The 15223-nt window shown below is 37.0% G+C and overlaps 1 protein-coding gene across 1 annotated transcript; it reads right to left on the reverse strand.

The window, feature by feature from the left end:
- Window positions 1–11471: 11471 nt before the first annotated feature.
- On the reverse strand, window positions 11472–14839 carry LOC118738001 (uncharacterized protein DDB_G0287625). Its single transcript, XM_036468857.1, has one exon. The coding sequence runs from the start codon at window positions 13664–13666 to the stop codon at window positions 11741–11743; it is 1926 nt and encodes a 641-aa protein (XP_036324750.1). The 5' UTR covers window positions 13667–14839; the 3' UTR covers window positions 11472–11740.
- Window positions 14840–15223: the final 384 nt, after the last annotated feature.

Raw genomic sequence — 15223 nt, forward strand, 5'->3', positions numbered from 1 at the left:
TGAGATTTGTTGTTAATTGCGTAATAATGCCACTTGCGAAAAATGGAGTCCGAACACAAACACATACACATACTTTTATACATAATTGAATGTTCGCTACAGTAATTTGACATCCAACTGGATACTGCATTATACATAAATAAGTTTTTTATTGACTCTATCTGAAACGCACTGCCACGCCAATATTAACGATTCAATTAACTATTTTAACTAATACCTGTGTGAGAATGTTTTAGAACTTAAATATTTACAAATAAATCCGTTCAATTCAAATGTTTACTATTCACTCCTTATAAGTAATAAGAAAATGTGGCATTTTACCGCTCTGAAGTACCTTATGTTTGGAACCCAAGACATGTTTGGTTTCAGTACAATCTTTACCGCGTTTTCGGATGCCGTGCTATCAACATCAAATTTCGTTTCGAGTTACGTCCAATATCGGATGGCACAATCCGTCCCAGGTCTTACCATCGCCAGTGAAACCAAGCATGCAATGATACGAGACTCTCTCATGTTAAATAAACGAAGGCCTCGACTTTTTCGAAATCTTAGCTGTCAACTATGCGCTGGTTGTGTCAACTATGCGCTGGTTGTGTCCTAATGACAGTAGATACTCGTACTTTGTCTTTTCCGCGTTTAAATCTGACGTATTCACTTTACTTTCCATATCCAACAAGGAAAAATGAAGAACAAAGAGAAAAGGCAATACGCCAGGAATTGTTCGCTCATTTAAAAACAAAATGTTTCTGAGTGATTTAAATGGTTCTGCACCTCTTATTATCTTATCCATAATCAGATTTTAAAAATCACACGAAATATTATTTAGTATCAAAGGCTTAGAAGGCTCTTGCGCAACTGAAGATGTTGCTCATTATATACGGCTATATTACTTTTGCGAAATAAAAAAATATTTCCGTGCCATAGGAAGCGGCCTTGAAATAGACAAATAGATGGAGTGTGCGAAATCCTTTTTGCAGGCCTCTTCTAAGGTAAGGCGCATGGTGAATACTTCGTCTATAGTGGACTGTCCAAGTCTAAAGCCACACCGATAAAGCCCAATACTCAATACTCTCGATAAGACTTTGAACGCGTTGTTCAGAGGGTTGTTACCGTGTTGGTTGGCTCAAATGGCAAGGCACCCTTCTCCTGAACCACGGTTGCCACAAGATAAAAGAATTTCTGACCAGAATTTACAAAAAGAGTTACCTAAAAATTTCCAACTAAAAAACAACGTTTAATTATACAATAAACTAAAAGCAAACCTTTATTTATTTGGCATAAATAAGACATGGCACATTAGGTCAAATGATTACTTTTTCTGTTTTTCTGTGCGAAATTAATAGCAGCTAAAATATAGCATTATTTTAATGTAAAAGGATGGAAACCGTCAAAAAAAAAAAGCGTAAAGACAGTAAATAAAATGTAAAAGAATGACTTGGCTTTCATAAAACAGACTTTTTATGTTCAAATGATGAGTATATGTGTTTAGGTAGTTCTCGGAAACATTGTCCAAATAGCTTGGTTTTGAAACGAGGTAATTTCTTACCATACTAAACCCGGAGGAGGTTGAGCTACATAAATAAAATAAGTATGGTCATACGTACATAAATGGTTTCATCTAAGGATTAAAAAAAATATTATCGAAGTCCCTTTATTAAAAAAAAATAATATTTACTACATGTCTCGCAGATATGCTTTGAGGAGAGATTCCTAAAGCAGTTAGTCTTAATAAAACACTTCATTTTCCTTTGTTGGTGTTGGTTGATTTTTCCGACAGGGTGGTAAGATGATTTATTTTGGAAATTCGTTCCAAAATAAATCACTTCATTTTTAGTTAAGATTTTTCTAAAATTGTTCACCGATTCAGAATGAAATGCTGCATTGTAACACATTTACTAAAACCCGCTGGTAACTTCCTGAAAAGAATACGAATGTTTTTGAAACTAATTTACGAAAAGAATGTTCAAAGCTCTATTCACTTTGAGCAAAAAATTTCGAAATTTCTATCTGTAGATTCTGTCAAGGATTTGCCTTTTTGCGAAAACTGCTCATCAATAGTCTTTGCGAATCGGCGCGAGTGTCTTTGTAACATAGATATGCTACAGGAGATGAAATGTAATCCAAATTGAGGTTGGTATTTTTTTTTTTTTTTGCTATCACATACTTCCATTCTCACTATTATCACCATTGTGGACTATTGACCACAATTAAAATGCAAGCAAATTCTGACAGCTGCTGCTGCGCCACTTGCGGCCGGGTAAAATACTAAAATTTTGGCCAAGTTATTTTTAGCGAAAGGGAGGACAGAACCGTAATTTTTGGGTATAGCCAAAAATTCTGATAAAATGTTAGCTTTCGCATTTGGTCGACACAGTTGGCTTTGATTTCTAAAACAACTTCATCAGTAAGAAACGGGATAATAATTCCATAATTATCGTCTTTGTTTGATAAATAATTGCAAAAAATACGCGTTTTTTCTTCTAAGAGTTTCATGAGACTTTCGCAAATATAAACAGCACCAAATATCGCCTTTTGTAATAGCATGATAGCCCAGAAAAAACTGTTTTTCTTCAAAACGGCTAAAAACGGCGGCTTAAGTAAAGTAATATCAACTCATAACATCCCACTTTATCCATTTCCATTTCCATTTTGTTTGCCGAAAGTTAATAAAATTGTAAAATCTTACATTAAATCATAAATGAAAATAAATCATAAAATTTTTGAGGTTATGCAAATAAGTCAGTTTGTTTTGCAAATAAATGATTAAAGCCACTGATTTTTTAATTAGGACTTAGGTTTTTACTTATATTATTGTTTCCCATTAAACACTTTTCTTTAATTATTCGAAATGTATAATAAAATGCACTTTAAGCTTAAGAAATAAACCGGTTGCGCAAACAACGTGTCAATAATGTTTTGAAAGTGTAACATTGTTTGATTGCTGTCTAACGGTGATTTTTATTTTACAAAAACAAAGTGAAGTTCCTGTTATTTTGGAGTATTCCCTACAGAATGGCATCAAAAAATTATGTAAACCTGGGTTTAAGAAATTGGACTTTCGCCAATGGGTACAATAAATAGTTGTATTAAAAGAAAACTAAACAAATTCATTTACATATCAGGACACGAGGGCCAGAGGGGTCTATCTACAAAAGTTTTTTTAGTAATATGAGAAAGAAGGATCTATAAAAATAAATGCGGTATTTTACTAAAAAAAATCATAGCACCTACGTGATGCCACATATTATAGTAAAAAAAAAAGAAACTTAAAGGGCGTGCCTCGGGCCATTACCATTTCGATTCTGGCATTTTAAGGTGCATACGTACGTGTATAAAGAAGATTATAAAAAAAAATGTGTGAAACAAAAACCAACCCAAATATTGTTGCAACGGACGTTTAAAAATATAATAATAATAGATTGGCACTTACACATATGTTAGTGTTTTGCCGAGCTTCTCCTCTGATTTGTGGCGTGCGGCTTGATGTTGTCTCAGAAAGCGGAGGGACCTACAGTTTTACGCCGACTCCGAACGGCGATTGTATTTTTATGAGCAGCTGTTTTTCATGGCAGAAATACACTCGGAGGTTTGCCATTGCCTGCAGACGGACGACCGCTGCACAGTGGTTCGGATAGCAGATCTAGCTGGACGAAAGTCAAAATTTTTTTGTTTTTAAAATACTTAATGGTACTTGGAATACATTCCTGACAATACATTCAAATAGAAATTGCATTTATTAAAGCATTAACATATGAAAACAAACAAAAAAAGGTAAGTCAACGCCGCCTATTTGAGAACTCTATTTTAAAAGCTGAAATTTAACTTAAAAGATTGCTAATTGCACTCACAGATATTTGCATAATTGCAAATTGACTTTACAAAAAAAAAATTACACTTATTCCGCTATAGATTCAGATGTCATAACGCAATTTATGTCACCATTGGTATAAGCAAATTTATTCTGAAAAATCGTCGTTTTGATTAATTAAAAAGATAAATTAAAGAGTAGGAAAAGTAAAGGCCGCCGAAGGCCGTTATAAAACCACTTGCATATTATTCTTTACACCTTCGCAAATGCAGAGGGTAAGTTCGATAACCAAGTCTAACCAATTGGCTTAGATATTTACATTTTAGTGACAGTATGTCAAATCTCAAAATTCAACAGTTATTATTAACAGGAATGTATCTGAATATAAATATAAGATCAGTGGCGGATCCACTGTGTGTTAAAACAGAAAAATACTTGGAGTTATAAAAACTTTGGTTATGTAAGAGTTAAAAAAATAATAACTCGCGAATTTTCTGCTTTCTGAAATTAAAAAATTATACAGCAGGCATGCAAATCTTTAAGCGCTGTTATAAATTTTTTTCTGAAATTTATTTGTGTTTCTTTCAGTGATCTTAAATTTTAGTCATGGTAAAGAAAACCTTAAGAAGTGAGTTGTTTGACATTTGGAGAAGTGTTGCTGAAACTTCTAAAAGACAACAAGGTGTCCGTGATTATGTGATTAGTAAATTGAAAGAAATATCTGATGAAAATGTTCGTTCCGAAGTAAATAAAGTAAATTAAGTAAATGACTTTAGATTCGTAATCAGCAACCCAGAAAACCCCCAGATACCCAGTTACAGAGAAATCAACCGTTTTTTTTTAATTTTCGTCCGCCATATTGGATCCGCCATTTTGAATTTTTGGTAAATGACTTTAGATATGTAATCAGCGACCCAGAAAACCCCCAGATACCCAGTTTCATAGAAATCTACAGATTTTTTTTAATTTTCGTCTGCCATATTGGATCCGCCATTTTGAATTTTTGATAAGTGACTTCAGATTCGTAATCAGCGACCCAAAAATCCCCTAGGTAAGAAGTGGTGTAAAGATCCATCAACGAGTATTTGTTTAAATAGTTTCGTCCAGCTAGATTTGCGATCCGAACCACGATGTTGCTTTGACCAGGGTTTGAACCCTGCTTACCACTACACCACAGCGGCCAAAATATACTATTCATAAAAACGCGGTTTAAGCTCTTGTCTTCTAAACGGGACCTTGACTTCAGAACAAAAAAAAATATTTAAGAAATCGACTAAGGTGCATATACCGAAGCGCTAAAGAGCCCAAATACCCCGCACAAACTACTGTTCAAACCTCCTTTTTTCCGTTCCTTTATATATGGATCGAGATCTGTCAATAAGTATTGAACGCACGGCTCGGCATTTCGCGTTGCATTTCGTTTGTAGGTATTCTGACCTTCAGAGAGAGATTCCAAAAATTCAAATATGTAGTAAAAAGACTGTTACGTTACAAATAGTTTTGCACTTAAAACACAGGTTTAAATAAAAGAACTTAGACTCTTATGTTACATTAAAAAATGCCGTCGACTTCATTTTGATAAAGAAAGCTAATAACAGATTTTTTGTCAAATATTTGTTATATTAATTAGCGAATAATATAAATCAAGGTGATTTTTTCTTTCTTTCTTTAGGTAAGAGAAGAAAGTTTAAGGTAAACAAGTAAGAAAGTCTAAGTTCGGGCGGAGCCGAACATTAAATACCCGGCGCAATTATTAAATATATGTTTTCCACCTTTCCGAAAGCTACCGCTACACGATAATCAATTAGCGTCCTTAAATTTCGAAATATTGCAGTTTCAAGCATTTCTGAAATATACCGTTATATGAAAAGCGGTCGTAATTTTAGTCCGATTTCAATAATTTTCAACGCTTTGCTTTTATGTGGCAAGCACAATAACCATACCGAGTTTGGTTCAAATTGCTAGAACGGTTAGCGAGATACATATATGTGATCATAAGTGGGCGGTGCTACGCCCATTTTCCAAAATTGTATCATAAGCGTATTTCTTGGTAAAAAATTGTTGCAACCATCAATTTTGAATAAATTAGCTTTAATATTTACTGATTTATCGAGGATTTCGTATTTTTCTAAATTACCGTTATATGGGATGTGAGCGTGGTTATTGTCCGATTTTAAAAATTTTCGGCCATTTGGTATGCTGTAGCAGGACCAACAACTGTGCCAAGTTTGGAAGAAATTGGTGCAGCGGTTACCAAGATATACACATGTAACCATAAGTGGGCGTGGCTACGCCCATTTGCCAAAATTTTTTAATATTCTTATTTTTCGTCTAAAACTCATTGTAAATATCAATTTTGAGTGAATTATCTTCAGTAGTTACGAAAATATCGCACTTTTCGTATTTCTGAAAATTACCGTTATATGGGAGGTAGGCGTGGTTATTGTCCGATTTCGCCCATTTTCAATACCATCCGTCCTATGCCCAGAAGAAGTCCACGTACCAAGTTTCGTTAAGATATCTCAATTTTTACTCGAGTTATCGTGTGCACAGACGGACGGACGGACGGACGGACGGACAGACAGTCACCGCTTAATCGATTTCTCTTTTCATTCTGATCATTTATGTATACATTTGTCTATATCTATCTCGATTCGTTTTGCCTGTTACAAACAACCGTTATGTGAACAAAGTTATAATACCCTTGTGCACAAGTGCGCTCGGGTATAAAAATTAAGGTCCTTGATTATAAACTACTACTAAATTTCATTCATTTAAAGGCGTCTCTGCAATAAGTAAATTTTCATAATTAAGAGACAAAGATTCGTATATATTTTCGTGTTGTCCGGTACTTTGGAACAAAAATTTATGAAATCTGAGAAAGCAAAAAAGAGTCCTTAATAATAATAATAACAATTTGGCGCTTACACTTTTGCTAACTGCTTAGCCGAGCTTCTCTTGCAATTACCAAGAGTGCCACTACTCCATGCATGCATGTAAAGAGTACTCCCTAAGGACCTAAGGATATAAAAAATATGGTCCAATTAACATTGCGATGTCCTAGGGCAGGACCATATAGTCCACCTCTGCATTACATCATAGTAGTACAAAACTACTCAAACATATTAACAATGGCATTGTTGTTACATTTTTTTCGTTTGTACACGCTTTTGTTCTTCACTTCACAGATGCTTTTTCGAAATTAATAAAAACCAAAAACAAAAAATTAAAATTACATGTTGCCTCTGACGGCATTCGAATCCGAACATGCTGGGAGCTAACAACTAACAGCGAGCATCTCTACACATTCAGCTGCAGCCAGACATGCAAATGTGCTTTCAAATGCTCAACTTAAATCTTCTTCTTCTTCTTATTTGGCGCTGTAACCGCCTAAGCGATTTTGGCCGAGTCCAAAACAGCACGCCAGTCATTTCTCTTCTGTGTTAACTGACGCCAATTGAAAATGCCAAGTGAAGCCAAGTTTTCTCCACCTGGTCTTTCCAACGCAGAGGAGGCCTTCCTCTTCCTCTGTTACCAGCATCGCGGCCCGCGTTGAATATTTTCAGAGCAGGAGCGTTTCTGTCCATCCGAACGACATGGCCAAGCCAGCGGAGCCGCTGAATTTTAATTCGCTGCACTATGTCTATATCGTTGTAAAGCTCATACAGCTCATCGTTAAATCGTCTGCGATATTCGCCATCACCAACGCGTAAAGGTCCGTAAATCTTTCGCAGAATCTTTCTCTCGAAAACTCCAAGAGCCGCCTCATCAGATGCTTTCATTGTCCATGCTTCCGCGCCCTACACCAGCACAGGCATGATGAGTGACTTATAGAGTGTGATCTTTTTTACGACGAGAGAGGACTTTACTTCTCAATTGCATACTCAGCCCAAAGTAGCACTTGTTGGCAAGAGTGATTCTCCGTTGGATTTCAAGGCTGACATTATTATTGGTGTTAATGCTGGTTCCCAAATAAACGAAGTCGTCTACTTTTTCAAACTTGTAACTGTCAACAGTGACGTGGGTGCCAAGACGCGTATGCTCTGACTGTTTGTGTGCTGACAGGAGATACTTCGTTTTGTCCTCGTTCACCACCAGACCCATTCGCTTTGCTTCTCTATCCAATCCCGAGAAGGCAGAACAGACGTAGCCCTTGTTTTTACCGATAATATCGATGTCGTCGGCATACGCCAGCAATTGTACGCTCTTATAAAGTATTGTGCCTGAGCGGTTCAGTTCTGCGGCTCTTATTATCTTCTCCAACATAAGATTAAAGAAATCACACGAAAGGGGGTCCCCTTGTCTGAAACCTCGTTTGGCTCGGAGAGGTCCTTCCCTATTCTGACGGAGCTGGTGGTATTGCTCAACGTCATTTTACACAGCCGTATTAGTTTCGCGGGGATACCAAATTCAGACATCGCGGCATAAAGGCAACTTAAATCACATTTCGTTAAAACACGAGCAGTGATCGGGTAACAATAAGCTGCTGCAGAGACACGAGTTGGTCCGCTACAGCATGACACTTTTGTAAGTACTCCAATATACCACACATAGACTACATGGTCCAACGATTTTTGCAGGGTAGTGGCGTGCCTATTGATGGAGGAACCTACGTTGGATATTATGCGAGCTTTTTATTGGCAATACAAGAAATACTTTTGCTAATTTAAATGATGCTCAGACCAGGTACAGAACCCAGGTGCTGCGGGGTGGCAGTACGCATCTCTACCCAACAAACACTGGAACAAAAATTTTCAAAAGTTTAAGAAAGTCTTATTTCTCAATTTGATTTGCAGCATTGTTTACCATTTGAAACTAAACATTTTCCCTAATTGTTCTCAAACATTGTTCATCAACTTAAGAACGGTTTGAGAAACATTTAAGACAAATTTTATTAGCATTACGTTCCGTTCCATCTACGTCAAATGATAGTATGCTACATAAGTCGCAAAACGGCTCCTCGTCGCGGTTATTTCGCAATTTGTCTGCCTCAAAATGGATCCTCGTCCGAGTAAATTAGAGTTGGTAAAATCATTTTGTGAATTATCTGTTGGAGACTGATCTGCCAACATTGTCTACTCACTGGCCATTTAAATATAAAAACGAAAGAGAGAAACATTCCGCTGCATCGATAGTGACCAATAGTTTGCTTGATTAAAACGAAAAAATATTTTTTGTTAAAAACAAAATTATTTATTTTTAATAAATAGATTATTAAGTAAGATAAAAGATAAAAGATAAAACAATCTTTAAAGGTTTTTTGGTGAAAAATCGCGGTAAATCCCAAAATTTGATTAAAAAAAAGTTGTTTTCCAAATACATTTAATGACATACAAATACATAAATACATAAATACATTTTTTAAGAATTCATTAGAGCACAAAACATTAATTATACTTAAAAATTTCATTTTGTCGTATTTTTCGCAAAAAATTACTTCGCTAACTGTATTTACGTATTTTTTGCAAAACGAACTGTATTTAACTAATTTTTTATATCAACCGTATTTTTCTTTATTCAGCTACCTAAATAAGTAAGTTATAAAATAAACTGTTAAACTGCATAAATAAAAATTCCTTTCCTATAAAAACTGTGTTTCTTTTACATGCATCATACACAACACTATACAAATATTTCAATGAGTGTAACCGGCTTCCATTTCGTTCCGCTCCACTGACGTTTGAGAAAAAGTTGAGAATTCAATATTTCTCAATTAGAAAGTACAGGAAAGTTATATATTAAAAATTTGCCTTTTAGTTAGAGAACGCTATCGACGGTTATTTTAGATGCATTTTACAACTAACGTTTGACATTTGAGAAAAGGATTGATTCTGAAATTGAGATTTAACAAATATGTTTAATGGGTAACCACTCAGCCGCAGCGTTCTGTGGCTGTCGCTGCAAATCGGTCCCGTACTCGGTTCTCTGGCAATTGAGTGGACAAGTAAGAGAGTAAATAAGGTTCTCTATTTGTTAGAAGTTTCCAGATTTAGTCCGAAGATTGGTTGTGGTAAATTATGCCAAATGTGTCAAAGGAGCAGCTGTAGTGTGTTTGGCAACCAAACTATAAACAAAAGAAAAGTGCACTTTGCTAAATTCCTTGTTTGAGTGGATTGAATGAATTTGTAAGAATTTTTGGTTAGTTACATGTGTGAGCTAAGAGTATTTACTTACAAAAGAAACAAAATTTGGAGCTTATGTTGAAGTTGTCAGAAGTCATCATTTTTTATTAGAAAGCGATCAAGTTCTTTTCAGTGTTACTCTCTCGTTTTGAGCGAATTTTTATTTTTTTACAGTTTTACTAGATTTAGTCTGAGGAATACGGTATCAAACCTATTATTAAGAATGCTAAAAGAGATGATTTGTGATTTGGATACTTGCCAAAGTACGTTAATAAATTATTTCGCTGCGGTGCTACCAAAAAAATCGCTTATTATTTTCAAATATACAATTAAATCAATATAAAAATTTTGGGATCAAAATTATACTCCAGTACATGATCAATGTGCCACATTTCAACTAAATTTGGCGCTTCAAGATGTCATATCTAGTTTCTTCATATACCTACATCAACTATATTTATTTGTCACGAAAAGTACATCTTTACTGTCACATAGTGTTATTTTTGAGTAATTATATAAGGAGTATTTAATCTTCTTCTTGCTTCTGGCCACATTATTTAGTATTGATACAATTCCATACACAATTTAAAACATTACAAAATATGCATGATGTATTTGTTGACAAACAAGTGTTCTTCAAGGTGTGTAGGTCGGATTACTTGCAAACATATTTACATAAGTTTGTGCATATGTATATGTACTGCAGTATGTACACATTTCAAGTTTAAAAAAGCGCACACCTCCATAAAAATGCTTCAAAAATACTTTAGAACCCACAGCGATAAACTTGTATAAATTTGTGAACAGACAAAAAAGTATCTACTTATACTGGCATGTATGTACATTAGGGTAGTCTAAAAATACATATGAAAAACCAAAGTCCGAATTTTAATGCTCTCACCCAGTAGGATTTTTCTATATCGAAAAAATTAACCACTGTTTTTTATTTCAAAATGAAAAGATATTTAGAACTCGCTCAAAGCGCTCAAAGTTTTCCATGTACATATATTGTATAGGGAAGACATTTTTTCTTAAAAATTATATAGAATTCTACAAAATCAACATTTTTCGATAGGAAAACTCAGTTTCTCTTCCGCAGAATTGTTTATTTTTCCAATTTTTAATGTATTTTAGGGGTTTCCCATTGCATTTTTTTGTTTTGTTTTATGGGTGACCTATAAAAATAGTTAGTATTAAAAAATGGTTAAATAAACAATTGGGCATTGTTATTGGAAGTCTCTTGAAGAAGAGCAGAGATTTCTGATCGAAAAACATTGAATTCCGAGAATCCTATAGCATTTCTACTAAATTTTTATTTTTTTCATATAAAATACACGGTAAACATTTTATTTCAAAATACTAACGTATATATTTTTTCGGTAAACATAGGATAATCCTATGGGGCGAGTGTATTAAAATTACACTTTATCTACTTTTTTTGGACCACCCAAATGTCCATGTGTACTAAAATAAACATGCATACACATATGAACATAAAAGTACATATTTAAACACTTGAATTTGAAAAAAAAAATTAGCATGTGCAATACTCAAAGTCACTTTGTTAATTTTTCACTTAAATTCGGATACATGTTAAGTTATAACAAAATTTAACGACTGCATGTCTCATACTATAAATGATCGATGTAATAGCGGGCGCGCGCCTTAGGGGAATCCAACTTCATATTAGACCATTAAAAATGCCCGCAACACTCAGCTCTTAAGTCAGCACGATCGTAACTCTACACTACAACTGCGCAGCCGCAGCCCAGCCGTCACTCAACGTCAGCGCTGCAGCCTGTTCAAATCATTAATCTGGCAGTCCCACACTAATGCGCTGGCGTGTAGCTATGGTGCGCGCATTGCGCGTGGGTGCTTTTGCGGACGTCGCTCCACCGTCATCGCTCGCTACGATCTCGCCATTGTGAAGACAGAGGCTGCTGCGCAAATGCTTTTTCACACCACCACCAGCTTCTGCTTGCTCGTTGGTCGCTGTGTCGGCGTTTTGCTTTGTTGTAGCGGTAGTTGTTGTTATTTTTGGTGTGATTTTCCGTGCAGCTGACGCGATAGTTTGATTGTTAAGTCGACTTGTTGTGTTATTAAAATTATTGTTTTTGTTGTTATTTATTTTATTGACAAAACTTTTGCGCTCTTCATTTCCAACATCTCGGCTATTATTGCACTTGTTATTGTAGCTACTACCTGTATTTAATGGCTTTATTGTTGTTGCACTACCGCGTATGTCATTTTCCATAATTTTTTGCTCCGACGCCTCATTAGCATCCTCCGCGAAATCTATTTCACTATTGTAACGTCGTAAATCGTGTTGTTGTTGTTGCTGTGGCTGTAGTGGTAGTTGGCGTTGCTGATCGCTTCCGGTGCGCATATTTGGACGAGCTCGCGACTGTGGAGTTGCCGCCAAAGGTCGTCGCAGCGATGGACTTGGAGTTTCTTCGTCGTGCGAGTAGGTGTCATCGCTGTAGGTGACATGCTTCTTGGGTGATGTGCGAATGCGCATATTCTTTATGCGGCCTTCCATGAAATCTAAATCGGCGTCGCAATCATTGTAGTCTCTGTTGTCGTCCACCTCGTTATTCCTATTCATGTAACGTCTATTGCCAAGATTGGCTTCATTGTTTCTATAAGCGTCACTGCCATAATTATCGCAATAGCGTCGCTCCCTTATGGGATTCCTTAATATACGCTTAGGGGGACCTGTAAAACGGCCTACACTATTAGAGCGTCGAACAGCAGCACCATACCTTGGAACAGGTGCGTAATCTGATACATCGTAGTCATCTTCGTATGTCTCACGAAATCGACGCTCGCGTCTATAGCCATACTCTGGGCTTACAGTTCTTCTGTTTTCCAAGTAGTCGATTTCACGTAAGTTTTCGTCTTTGAGGAGATTACCACGTTCCCGCATATTTTTCTGATAGCCAGTCAAATCTCCACGACCATCTTCGAACTCATCATCGAAAGCCCTTTCGCCCGCATATCGGTCCTCTCCTCTATTTTGCAATTCGTCACGAATATTATTTTTGAGCACTACCTCGACATCATCTACATGCCTTGCGCTCTCCTCCAATCCCGCTACCTCAACTTTTTCGCGTCTTTCTGCAGGATACAATTTTTCATTTGTAGCCAAACTACGCATATTGTTTTTCACTTGCAATTTTGGACTGTTTTTCGTATTTCGTTCCATCTCCTTCTTATCATTCATATCCATTTTTGTGCGTCGGAAATTGTTCCGATTATTTAACTCATCGCCCATATAATCATAGAACTCGATTTTCGATGTGAAAGCCTGTTTCTTCTTGGCGGTGGTGTATCCCGCATTCACCACATTCTCGGGCAGTGGCAACTTCATTGCTGTAGGTTTGGGAGTCACATCGCTACCAGCGCTCCTGTTGCCCCTCAAGAGCAATGGCTTCCTAGTCTTACTTTCATCGCATAAATTATCCAAAAATTCGATAGACGATTTTGAGAATTCCTTCTGAAATAACTGCCTTGTACTGTCACCGCTGTTGCCGCTCACCGATGATTGCATACGCAGCTGTGGCCGTTCGTTCTGAGCAATTTGTAAGCTATTACGTCGCTTGACGCGCGTTTCCAACGCTGAATCGACTTTGGTGTCATCGGGCCAGAAAATACTTGATTGCAGGCGATTACGTTGTGTACTGCCCCGTTCAATCATACCGGGTGGCAGACCCATGTAAAATTTTCCATTGAGCATCTTGGCTTAAATCACAACAAAACCGACCGTCTACGCTAGAATTAAGATCTCAACTGAAATGTTGCCGCGCATTGAGAATCGATTGAAGGTAATGACTCGGTCGTTTAGTTGCAGCAGCTGATACTTGTTGATGCTGCCAAGTTAAGGCAGAGATTGTTAGTTTTGTTAGTAGTTGTACTGCTTGTGGGCGTTGTTGTTATTGCTTAAGTGTTTAGTATTTAATATTCTGTTCTGTGTGATTTGAACCCAGTGAGCATTTAGACGAGAATTATGATTTGGTTAAGTGTAGACATAAATGAACAGTTTAAAAGTCCAATAAAGCGGGTAAGTCATTGCTTTTCTGTGTCCACCGAAGCCAATTGGAGTTGCCAAGTGAAGCCAAATGCCGTTCCACCTGGTCTTTCCATTATGAAGAATACGTCTCGCTTCCCTCTTCAGCTCCCTTTATCGGTCATTTTAGCTTACGTGGCGCCCGACCGCAGCTTGTTCCTGTAGGCGACATATTTTGTTCAACATATTAACATGTGTCGGACCCCAGCGTAGTCAATCAACCTCAGTCCGTTATCTGACGTTTCGACAAATAGGCCAAGTGAAGTTAAGTTCTTCTCCACCTGGTCTTTCCAACGTAGAGGAGGTTTTCCTCTTCCAGCATCGCGAACCGCGTTCAATACTTTCAGAGCTAGAGCGTTTGTGTCCATTTGTACGGCATGACCAAGCAACTATATCTGTATCATTGTAAAGCTAAGGTATTCACCATCGCCAGCGTGCAGAGGCTCGTGAATCTTATGCAGAAGCTTTATCTCTGTTCCGCAGTTTTTATCATCTTCTCCTACATCAGGTTAAAGAAATTATATGAAAGAGAGCCACCCTGAATGAAACCTCGTTTGGTATAAAACGAAGCTGGTGTTATTGCTCATGGTAATTATACACAGCCTTATTATTTTCGTGGGGATACCAAATTCAGACATTGCGGCATAAAGGCAACAGCTGCCGACAGCGGCTTTGAAATCGACCAATAGATGATGCGTGTCGATCTTCTTTTGCGGGCCTTCGGATATTCGGCATGCGGTGAATACCTGGTCTAAGGGGGATTTACCAGGTCTAAAACCACACTGATAAGACCCTATCTATACATTGACAGTGGGCTTCAATTTTTCTCACAATAGGCTCTATAAGACTTTATAGTCGATGCTGGAGGGCTGACCGCGGGTTGTTGTCGCATATGACTTGGTCTCTTTTCTTGCGTATTGGATAGAGCACACTTTAATTTTAGTCTTGGTCGTCGCGCCCTTCTTTCGTCGGGGCGTAGGCGAAAATACATGGGATGTTGAAGAATTTCGCTTTGATGTAGATTGTGGTGATGGTGACCTCTATTGACAGGAGCAGGGATCACACGATTTGTGCATTTGTACCTACCTGTTTGTACATTTTGGCAGTCACAGATTGGTGTGATATACAAAATTGAATCGAGAATGAGTTCAGCTCAATAAAAAAATCCACTCCGTAACTTTTAAAATGTGCAAATCCGTATAAATGTGTGATGCCTGCTTTACTTTT

Source organism: Rhagoletis pomonella, unplaced genomic scaffold, assembly GCF_013731165.1.
Source record: "Rhagoletis pomonella isolate Grant_MI unplaced genomic scaffold, Rhpom_1.0 Rhpom_scaffold_00004, whole genome shotgun sequence".
In the NCBI taxonomy this organism is placed as follows: domain Eukaryota; kingdom Metazoa; phylum Arthropoda; class Insecta; order Diptera; family Tephritidae; genus Rhagoletis; species Rhagoletis pomonella.